The sequence below is a fragment of the Mustela nivalis genome (genome assembly GCF_964662115.1).
Source record: "Mustela nivalis genome assembly, chromosome: 12".
NCBI lineage: Eukaryota > Metazoa > Chordata > Mammalia > Carnivora > Mustelidae > Mustela > Mustela nivalis.
The window spans coordinates 76,337,936-76,350,101 of record NC_139031.1 but is presented as its reverse complement, the minus strand read 5'-3'; the positions used below and the strand labels follow the sequence as shown (position 1 = coordinate 76,350,101).

Here is a 12,166-nt window from a genome sequence, read left to right as displayed (position 1 = left end):
GGTGGAGGAAGTGGATAATGGGGAAGCCTATACAAGTGGGTGTGGGGGATATATATAATATCTCTGATATCTTCTCCTTTTCCTGTGAACCTAAAACTGCTCTAAAAAGCAAAGTCTATTAAAAAAATTAATGATAAAAAAGTATGGCATTTTGAAAATGTATACTAAGCATTGATAAATTTCATTAATTTTTAAGCTGTTATCTGGATGGAAAGCTTATTAATGGTTGAAACTGCTTAATAAGGGGCTGACTGATGATATAAAAAGTATCTGCTGTGAAGACTCCTCTAACCAGTTTATATGTGGTTTGAGTCAAACATGAAATTTTATTTCCCAGTATTGGGGAAGGAAACAGCCTGGAACTACCTTGAAAATTTCTCATATGTGATGAGATGAGGAAAATACATGCAAAATCTCTTGGGCACATAGGCTTTTCCAATAGTACATTCAATGCACAATCTGTATATTTCAGAGACACCTGTAATTCCTGTATGTAGAAGTTTGGGAATTGCTATAGAAAGTACTTAAGTAAAAAACAAAACAAAACAAAAAACAAAACAAACAAACAAAAAAACCCCACAATTATATCAAATGCTTTTTAAAACAGTATAAGAGAAAATGACAAGAAAAACTCAACAAAGGGAATTAAATGTACTACGAGAATAAGAATTTATAGCATAGTTACAAAGAAAACAGGTAACAAACTCAGCTCTTCAATTAAAATGATGTTGCAGGTATTTTGAGGGATTTTACAAGGTCTAGTATGACATGTTCATTTTTTTGTATCTTGCTATCCAGCTGATTCAGAAATTAATTTATGTTGGCTTGAATAATTTTCCTTGTCAAGAAGCACCAAACACCTCTAAAAGTTACTCGATTATTTTACAGATTGGATAGGTGAAGTCTAGACTTGCATTTAAAAGCTGCCTTTTTTTATTTTTTTTTAAAGCCACACATCCTTTTCTTGACTCATGAAACATCCCTCATTCTCTTTTCCTTTTCAAAAACTTATACAGCTTTTTCAAAGAAGTTCTAATATAAAACCCAAACTATGGAGTTTCATATTCTTTGTGGCCTTTGTGTGGTTGCATACCATATGAACTATGTAATACTTACTTGTCATCATCCTTTCTCAATGGAATATTAAAATAAATAATCAAGCAAATCCCCACTGAGAAACATACCACAAATTAAAGCTGCTTTAGGCATAATTTAACATTCTGCTTTTTGAGGAATATCTTTTTTTTTTTTTTTATCCTGTATGCAATTTAAGTAAGTATAGGCTGCAAGTTTGAGCAAGGTAGAACTCCTCCCTTTTGCTTAAGAAAACTTTCACATCTCTGTGTGTGCACTTAAGGAAGTCATCCACATGTAATCACTAGGCCATCTGTGAATAGGTAAATTATAAGTGTGTTGCACTCGCTGCATTCCTTCGGGTCTTAAACTTTTGTTAAAAAGCTCCATAAGTGGATCAAATGGATTGAAATTGTCTACATCTGAAAAGCAATAGAGAAGATAATTCATGTAGTAATGTTCTTATTCTTAATAGAAAAGAGATCAGTGAAACAGTAGTAAAGTAAACACTAGAGAAACTGGAAAAATGTATCTTCATACTTAATGCTGTAGTCAGTATGACTAGAATTTATTTTGTTAAGTAGAAAAAAAGTTATTTTTAAAAACAAAAGATTGGCAAAACTGAACTTAAAACACCATCAAATAATAACCTATATTTCCTTTTTTTAAAAAAATCTAGATTTTTTATGCAAAAGTCAATTAGAAATTTTATACTCCATAAGTTTCACTTTTTTTTTTTTATTATCAAATAGTTATTTCCTACATCTTCTAGAAAAGAGGAAAAAAAAGAAAAGGAGATAAAAGTTATATAATCTCTACATGATCATACAGAAAAATATATTCTGGAATAGGGTAATGACTCAGAATCTTTTGTGTTTTTCATTGTTGGTATGCCCAAAAGTTAAAAGAAAAGAACAAAAGAATAATTGTTTAGTGATGTATTACTTTTCATGCATTTATTTAACATAGTCTAAAGGTGATTAAAAGTATGTGGAAATAATTCTTTATCTTTCAATACAGATTAAAGTTTTCTCCTTCTGCTTGCTTCTATCTTCTTATTTCCAACCTTTAGAACTATGACTAAGCATTTCCTCCCAGCTACATAGTTGAAGGAAAAAAAGAAGACAAACAGAAGAGAAGATGGTTAGAAGAATGTGTAGAGGAAATACATGAAGTGTTTTGTTACATTAAAAAAAACAAACAAACACCTAAAGTTAAAAAAAAAAAAAAGATGAATACAGAGGCCCTTCATTAACTCAAGTAACACAATAGGGTCTCTGCCAATTGTATGACCATTAAAACTGATTGTGCTGATTAAATTGACCAAATGTTGAGAGTATGACAAATCTTGTAATGACACTGAATAAGATAGACTGAATATCATTCTTGCCTCTGACTTGTCAAAATTCCCCCTGGAAACACCTCTTTCATAAAATGAAAACCAAAACCATTTTCTCTCAGAATATAAATTTTAAAGTTCTAGTGGGGATGTATTCTGATAGAGCAGGCAATTTTAAAGACACTTATTAAACCACTTTGATTAAAAAGAATCACAGACTAGAGAGTGTAAAAATCAAAACAGTATTTAGTGTTTTCTCTTCATTTTCAAAATATTTGAAATACCTCAACTGACATCCTCCTAAGATAGTTTGTGATTAATAATGGAAAGTCTTTTTTTTTTTTTTAAAGATTTTATTTATTTATTTATTTATTTGAGAGAGAATGAGAGAGAGCATGAGAGGGGAGAAGGTCAGAGAGAGAAGCAGACTCCCCAAAGAGCTGGGAGCCCGATGCGGGACTCAATCCTGGAAGTCCAGGATCATGACCTGAGCCGAAGGCAGTCGCTCAACCAACTGAGCCACCCAGGCGCCCAATAATGGAAAGTCTTGATATATAAAAAGGAACAGCAATCTGGTTATTATCTATAGAAAATGCACTATTTAACTGATTGTTGACTACGCACCTATTAAAAGAGATGCCGTCAGCAGTTTAGGGTCATACGGACTCTTCCCACGGCCATTTTCAAAATGTGAGTCCTCCAGCTTAAAAATGTTATCCTGTAGAGAAGAAAACAAAGGGCTGAATATATTTATAAGAGGAAGTATGTTAACATATCTGTTAATCAGAGAGAGGTTGAATACTCACGTCCATCATCCAGGGATATTATTTGGTAAACTTTAGAGATGGCAAAATTACCCAAGTAAATTAAAACCAATTATTACTGCCAAAATCTTCTTAGCTTGGTGATTTTTAGTAACATTTAGCATGGTATAAGTAATAATGTATAAATGAACTCCAAGGAATAAGACATGTCATAAATAGAGTGACCATCTTATCACATAGGTATGCCAAGCACAACCCTAAAGGAGAGAATTTTATATTTAAATGGCTCTTTTTCTCCCTCCACAAAGAGGAAAAAATAGCAATCTGCTATATTAGATCTAGAACAAAATACACTATTTTATTTTTCCTTATGGACCTTCCAGAAGGAAATGCTAAATAGTCACAGCAGTCACTTCCCCACTCTATCATTCCTACAACTTTCCTGTTTATATGCTTCTCAAGCATTTTCAAATTACTCAAATTAGAAGGTGGGAAATACCTGAAAACTATCTTTCTCAATTTCTGTAAATGTAAAATATCAAACTGGATGTTAGGGGAGGTAGGCCTGGAAGTAGTGTCATCAGAACAACAGCACAGAGGTGACACATTTTTATCAGGGGAAAATCTGCTCAGCTGAGGCTCACATACCCAGAAACTGGAGTGAACACCTGACTACCTGACTACAGAAATACACACAAGTACCAAGGTAGAAAGTATTCCAGAAAGCTCTGCAACAGAAGCCTTAAGAAGGAAATAGCTAACTCATGACAGAGACCCTGTTTTCAGAATGCATCAAGCTACTGAAAAGCAATGTCTATGTGAGAGCAGAGTAAATTGGGGGAAGGGGTCATTTCTAAGCACTCTTTTTAGAACCAAGTTCTCTGTGAATTAATTAGGTCAGAATATATATGCTTTTTCCAGTAGCACATTAACTTGTCCACAGACCGAAATAAAATAGCTTTTTTGGCAATTTCTCTACTATTCACATAAAGTATTTTCCATCTCCTTAGAATAATAAAGGGTGTTCATTTTATGGTCTATAAGGATCACTTTATTTAACATTTAGTAATTCTGATGGAGCTAATGGCAGAGGTTCAAATTATGACTCTTAAAATTCATTTGAGTTAGGGAAGAAGAGTACAAAAGGAAGCAAACCAAAAGCATTCTCCATCTTTATTACTGTGAGTGAGAATTACTGATTTTATCCTTTGCTCACAATGGTTCTGTATCGGTAATTAGCTGTCCCAGGGCAATGATGGTCCTTCAGCTGAGTTCTGAAATTTACAGAGCACAGAAATTTATGAGGTTTCTCAGAACTGTGCTAAGTTGTAGTGGGATGGGTAGTGAGTCAGAAGTCAGGCCCTGTTTGGGCCAAGGATTAGCTCTGGTTCTTTGGTCACCAATTAATCTCTCTGAGCCTTAGGTCTCTAAAAGTCAATGCCAATAGGGTATTTAACTTCCCATGTTTATTATAAGGATTAAAGAACTGAAATAAAGCATTTTTAAAGCAGCACAATAAAAGAGAACTCTATTTTTACTTAATTCTGTTCACATAACCACTATAACAAAAGAATATGAAAATTTGACACATATTGTTATCATTATTGCTGTAAACTTTCCTAGCATAATCTGAAAGAAATATTACTTTAAGATAGTTATGTAAGTAACCAAATTATAAACTTATTAGCAAATACAAATTTATCATAGATACTTGAATATTAAATGATAATATGAAATGTGACATATGCCAACAAAAAGTACAGAAGAATCTCTTAAGTATTATTTAGATATACTTTGATAAAAATTAGGTAATAATCCAAAAGAAATTGCTCAGTAAAAGATATAGACTCTATTGCTACAAATCACAGAAACTTATTAGAATTTGCATAGGTGATTATTTCTCATAATAAGCAGAGAGAAGTGATGATGTGGTTGAAAATATTGTTTTCAGTATTATTACAAATTTCTTATCCTTATAAGACATTTTGCAAAACTGACAAAAGATAGAGGAGTTACCCACCAAATATGAGACACTTGATGTCTGGGAACTTGTATCCAAGTTAATAAGAAAATGTCAAGGTAGATAAGAAGTTCTTCCAACCTCATGTTTAATATTTGATTTACAAAGTCAAGGATTAAACTTCATAGCAGAGAGGTTAAGCATGGCAGTTATGGTTCAAGAGAAGATTAAAAACTACCCTTTGTCATGATGTCAGATAATGTGTTCAAAGCTGGCCTTTTTGTTTCTGCATTTCCTTTTAAATGTAACCCTCACTCAAATTTCTGGGTAATTCTATATTCTTATATAACTCTACTAAAGAGTAAAGCACTGAATTTCCTTTTCAGCCTCTAATAAGAGAGCCTGGAATAAACATAAATTGATTCCTGAATAGGGACTTAAAAGACATTTCTTACATATGAATGCTTACAGTGTAAAATTTATACCTATTACATACTATAATGGGGTGCAAAGGTGTTGATATCAGATAGAATTATTATCTATCTGGCTCTGCCTTATTAATTCTGGGCCTCAGGGGATTCCTAAATCCTTCTGCAACTCAAATTAGTAATTTCTAAAAAAAAATTAATTTCATTTTTGCATTGTTAATAGTTGCTACAGTAAAATCATTCTTTCCCATATTGATCGGTATCTCTTGTGCCACAGTAGAAATGCCTGCCTGTATTTTCATCAGTGGAAATTAGGATAGGTGTTTAAAATATTTCTAAATCCCATGAATTCCCAAAAATGCACTGAAAATTTTTCTTACCTATAGCTAGACCACAGTCTAGTTCAAAAGCTTTCCTGAACAATATCATTAATTATAGTCTGTATAAAATTTCTCAACTAAAAGAGACTATCCTTTTAATATATCTGATAAATTCAATGTGATTGATATAAAGAAACACCTACATTGTTGTTCTTGTTATCTTGTGAGCAAGGCCTATTAGGTGTGTAAAAATATTAACCCATTGTGAAAAAACAAAACAGAACAAAACAAGTGTGTTAATATAACTGAATAATAACATCCTATGTTGTCATATGTAACATATAACATAGACAACCTTCTGGCTGTGCTTAGAGGCCTTTTGAAATCTGATTGTTACTCAATAATTTTCTGTTTTAGTGTTAAATAGATCACAAGTGCAAGTAATAAGACCAGAAATCCTAAGACCAATGTACACAATTAAACTTCATAGCTTTCTATGTCTTAGTTGGGTTGAAGTAATATTCATTTTTAGAAATCCATGAACAAAAATCTAGCTGCATGGATTCTAATTGCTTTAGCAGATACTGTGAGCATATCATATAAGTTATTGAGCCATATTTTATTACATGATTGCATCAGTTTTCAGCAACTATTTTTAGCTTTCAAGACCACTCTTTCCCCTTTGTCTTTTGGATTTCCTGAATGTTATTAGACTGTGGTGAGGTAAGGCATTAGAGGAAATAATAACTGTGCTAATGTCTAATCCAAAGTCTTATAAATTAGAAACCATTGGTGACATCATGGCAATAAATTTCCTAAATCTCAATCTTCCCCAAGTAATAAATTTAGGTAACAAAGTTGTAATTTCAGTTGTGGTATTTAATGATTAAAACATAAATGATGTTTGTAAAAAGAAAGAAAAAAGAGAAAATCCTACATAAATATAACAGAATGACCATTTTGGCTGGGAAACCAAATAAAATTAAGTCAAACAAATACATGGACAGTATTTAAAAATGTGCATTATTCTTTTTTTTTTTTTTCAAATTGCTCTTTCTCCTCTCTTACTTCACAAGACACACCTTATTTGCCAGTTATATTGAATTATCAAGTATTCCCTGGTCACACTATGTTTTTTTCTCATCTCTGTTTGAAACCTCTTTCTTCTCTCCTTACCCTTCCTCATCCCTCAACCCCAGGCTGAACTTCTTTTCCTTTAAGAGTAAATTAAAAAGTCTCTTCCTAGCAGAAGTCTTAAGAGATTGCTTCAGATATAATTTATTAGCTTTCTCTGTGCATATCCCAATTAACAATACTACAAGGCAATGACTATACTGGCTTCAGCAAAGATGGGATGTAATGGGATCTCACAGGAAATACTATGGCATACTCTATTTTGCCCAAAGGAGACTGCTTTTGTGGATCAAATTCACCTGAAATTTACTTTGTTATAGCCATGAGCCACATGCAGCTATTTAATTAATTAAAACTAAAGATGCCATGCCTCAGTTACACTAGCTATATTTCAAGTGCTCAACAGTCACATGAGAATTTTGACGACAGGCCTGCATAGGTACAAACATTTCCATTGTCACAGAAGCTCTACTGGACAATGCAGCTCTAGATCCTAAATCCCAGTGTCTGAACAGTAAAGAATAAAACTGGAAAATCAGGAAGGCCTCCAAGAAAAGAAGATTTGTCATCACACCACAATCATAAAAAAAAAAAAAAAAGAAAGAAAGAAAGAAAAGAAAAAAGAAAAAAAGCCATTAAATCTATAGGTAGGGAATTATACCAAAAAACCACTTATTTTTATTAACCAGGGTTATACTAAATACCTTTTAATGGCAGTACAGATGAATAAATACATGTCCCAAATAGTCAGGTATGTCATTCTTCTTCCATTTGAATCACTTTTCTCTAATGTACACATTTTATTCATTATTTAAAGTTTAGGTCATGATATGCAATCCATTAAATGGTCATTGATTTTCCCCAGCAGAAAAAAATAATTTCTCCCTGGAATTTGCAGAGCAGTCTATTCATACCCTCTTAGTGTCATCTGTTACCTTCAACTTCGATATTCCATGATGCATATGTTCTTTTTTCACCTATTAAATTATTTTGAGTTGAGGGAAAAAAATCTTATTTGCTATGTATTTTTTTAAAATACTACAATAGAATTGAGTTAAAGCTCAATGAAAGAATGAGTGAATAAAATGAGCAAAGACTGTGTCAAAGAGGCTTTATAGAAAAACTATATAATAGGAAAAGAGAGGACGTAAGCCTCAGACTCGAGGGGCTAATGATTTATTTAAGGATACAACCCAGATGAACACAATTGTGTGTTAGAGGCAGATGATACAATTCAAATATTAAAGCGAGTTTTAAAGTTTGTTTTAGGAAATATCACACCCTTTAATTTTTCTGTATTATTGTTATTATTATTATTATTATTTTTTAAAGATTTTATTTATTTATTTGACAGACAGAGATCACAAGTAGGCAGAGAGGCAGGGAGAGAGAGAGAGAGAGAGAGAGGGAAGCAGGCTTCCTGTGGAGCAGAGAGCCCGATGCGGGGCTCGATCCCAGGACCCTGAGATCATGACCCGAGCCAAAGACAGTAGCCCAAACCACTGAGCAACCCAGGTGTCCCTATTGTTATTATTATTGATACTTGTTACACATTTCAAATATGGGATTACTCTTGCATAAGTGATAAAAAATAAAACCTAGTCAAAAAGAGTATAACCATACAGTCTTTTTGCTTTTACATGCCGTTTCTCTTTAATAATTTTCATTGGGCCTTATTAATAAATACTACCCTCTTATTAGAGACATCTTCATTGAGGGTAGAATTACCAGAATGTTCCTTTGTAGAGCTTCAAGAATCTTTCTGACCAATGAAACTCTCTCCTGTGTACCATATCACTCCAGTGTAACTGTTCCACTTCACATTTTTGAACTCAACAGAACTTACACCAAGTATCTCCTGGATATAAGCAAACTAGAAGAGCTGTTTGGGCTTGCCAAATGTAATTTTCTACTTATAAAATACATAAATTTTATTTTTGTATTTTAGAAAGTTTTATAAAGCACTAATATAAAAGTTATATGATAAATACATAGTGATCTGTGGTTAAGAAATATATTTGAAATGTGAAGGTACAAGAAATAACAAAAAATATGTAACAGTAGCACATTATATGCATACAATATTACATGATTATAAAGCTATTTGGTGGTTATTTCATTTAACAATGAACATACACTATCAATCTGTCTTAGTACTTCAAGTAAATTATTTCACTTTAATCTTCAAATGCTATTATACCAGCTTTACAGATGAGAAACAGACATTTACATAAAATCCCCAAAGTCATAAAGCTGATTAGTGGCAAAATAAGAATTTGATAGCAGAACTCTTTCCAAATTGATGTTTTTAACCACTATATTTTAAAAAATGGGTTTACCATACATAGTATGTTAGAGGTACCCTAAAATGTAGAAACTGGAAGCCACAGGAGTTCAAAATGGGGTTAATTTCCTGTTTCAGTATAGGAAAAAATGCTTCATTTGATTTCACACTTGAAAGACGTATTTTGGTGAGAGATGAGTGTATCTGTGAGCATACATGTGCGTGTATGTGTGTTCATTGGTTGTGGGTGCAGAGGGTCAGAGGAACTCATTGAGGGCAGAGGAGGAAGGGAGACAGACTATTCTATCCAAGGGAAACAGCATGAATAAAATGCACTCAAAAATAAATTCATATCTGATAAATAACAAAGTCGAACTTGGACAATGAAGGATATATCCATACATTAAGAGATAAGGCTAAAAAATATATTTGGAATCAAACTGGGAAACGTTTTCTGTGCCAAAATAAGCACTTTAGTGTGTGTTCAGAAGGTGTCAGTGACACAGTGATAATTTTCACGGGAGAACAATAGCATCAAGGAGGGGCAATATTATGATGAATCGGGCAGTGATGTGCAGGATGATTGAGAGACATCCCTGCCTAGTGGCAGGAAAAGAATGACTGCCATAGTCGGGGAGGGGAGAATTAGGTGTTTTTACACATTTTAGCAGTTTAGAGTATTTTTGTATGCTGTAATGTTGTGTCTTGGTCAAGTTATTTGGTCAAGCTTTCTTTGTAGCTCAAATTATTTTAACTTCTTTTGCAACAGAACCCCCTTGCATTTTCCAGCAAAGCTATGGATTCTTTCCTCAAGAAAACTGAAGCTAAGCATGTACCTGTTTTATAAGCAGTCTTCAGGGATTATTGACTTTATGTGGTAGTCACATTAAGAGTTTCCAAATCAGTTACTTTATAAAGACCTTTCTATTTCAAACATGGTATGATTTTATTATCCTACCGCTCTGAACTTGGATATTTGCTTCTGGGTTTTTGTCCACTCTCCATGAGCATAATGCAGGGATATACAGATTTTTAAAAACCATTTTCTTTTTCATTCTGTATATACTGTTACTTGGAATTCATTTATTTTTATAAATTCAACTTCTGAACTTTAGTCCCAATTCTTCTGCTATTCTAATCCTTCAAACAGTTTCCTAGCCTGTTTGAACCTTCTTATTTTCCATAGTGATTTCAAAGTTGAGAACTATTAAAAGTCCTTGGCTCTTCAAAAGAATATAAGACCAATAACAAACAATAAACTTCATAAAAGCTAGTCTGTCAAAAAGATTTATTTAACAATGTACATTGAAGAAGATATAAAAGAAATATAACCCTGGTCTCTGTTACTGAATGTTATATGAATAAAGCAAATTTGATTGGTTGCTATGATTATAATATATTAGTTCTGCTTTATATTTAACTATGACTTCAGCCATATTATACATTAGAATTGTATCTTTCTCTGCAATAAAATAAAACATCACTGAAAATAAATGACTATTAATTGGAATATAAAGCAAAAGCAAACAAGCAAAGAGAAAACCTCAGTGAAAGTAATTCAGAATGAAAACACATTGTTATGCCTTCTTTTCATATTAATTGTTTAGAGTAGGTTTTCTTTTTCTTTTCTTTTTTTGAGAAAGAACATGTATATGTGGTGAGGGGGAGGGGCAAAAAGAGAGGGAGAAGGAAAGAATCTTAAGCAGGCTCCATGTCCAGTGCAGAGCCTGATATGGGGCTCGGTTTCCCATCCTAGAGATCAGGATCTAAACTGAAACCAAGAGTCAGACTTTAAGTGATTGAGCCACCCAGATGCCCCTTGTTTTGAGTAGTTTTAGATGTATAAGAACTATAATATTTGGTTTTGAATCCAAAATGTAGTCATTTGATGCTAAAATATTTAGTCAGTAGTAATTGTTATTATACTTATTCAATAACTACCACTACTTTTTTGATTTATACACGTGGAAAGGGTATTTTCCTCAGCAAGTAAAGCTACAAAATCAACTGTATAACTGCTATAACAAAAATGATAACAATAGCTAATATCTGTTAAGCCACTATTAGCTAAGCACAATCTTCTAAGTCCTTTGTAGGTATTATTTTTCACCCTCAAAATATCCCTTGAGTTTGCAGAGTTGTGAAATACAGAGTTGAAATATCCTAATTTTGTAGATGGAGTAAAAAAGAGAAAAAGTGCCTCACCTAAGGTCACATTACTAGTATATACTGAGCCAGGTAGCCAATTTCTAAAATCAATTATAGCTGGAGAACTTATAAAAACCCAATTTTTTTGGTACTTGATTTGCACAACCATGTTACTTCATGAATACACATCATAAATAAAATGTTGTCATAATATCTCTTAACTCAACTCTGCATTCCTTGTAGTTTACATGTTAGACCTTGAGTTAATCTAAACTGAATTGATCATGACAGATAAAATTGTATTTAATACAGTCCTTGCATTATACTATTAATATAGTAAAGTAGAAGGAATTAACATGTTTCTAACCTTATTTGCAAAAAAAAAAAATGAAATTGCTTTGTTCCCAAGTTTGTGAAAAATTAGTATCACTTTATCTTTGTAACAATATACAGCCCTTACAGCTGGATTAAATAGGATTTGCCCTCTAAATTTAAGGAACCTGAATTTATCTGGGTTCCTCAAACAAACAGTGACATAATTCATCTGCTTTCTGTCATCATTAAAATTAATGATATAAACCAAGGAAAACAGAAAGCATATGTGTTCATACTTCATGCAGATTATGTTTTTAATAGGAGCTTAATTTGAGTTTATGCAGATAACACATACCTGTCAAAGTATAATTATTCAGCTACAAGTGCCTGTTAACTCCCA

At 32.7% G+C, this 12,166-nt stretch overlaps 1 protein-coding gene and 1 long non-coding RNA gene across 5 annotated transcripts in view; one reads left to right on the top strand and one right to left on the bottom strand.

The window, feature by feature from the left end:
- Positions 1–12,166, bottom strand: part of SEMA3A (semaphorin 3A) — a 310,401-nt gene that overhangs the window by 86,483 nt on the left and 211,752 nt on the right. For all 3 annotated transcript variants that reach the window (XM_082692542.1, XM_082692543.1, XM_082692544.1), the window contains one exon: positions 3,038–3,131. In XM_082692542.1, coding sequence (XP_082548668.1) covers positions 3,038–3,131 — 94 coding nt within the window. The remainder of the gene's footprint in view (positions 1–3,037; positions 3,132–12,166) is intronic.
- The window catches only part of LOC309845087, a 61,188-nt gene that overhangs the window by 28,596 nt on the left and 20,426 nt on the right, over positions 1–12,166 (top strand). The window lies entirely within an intron of this gene.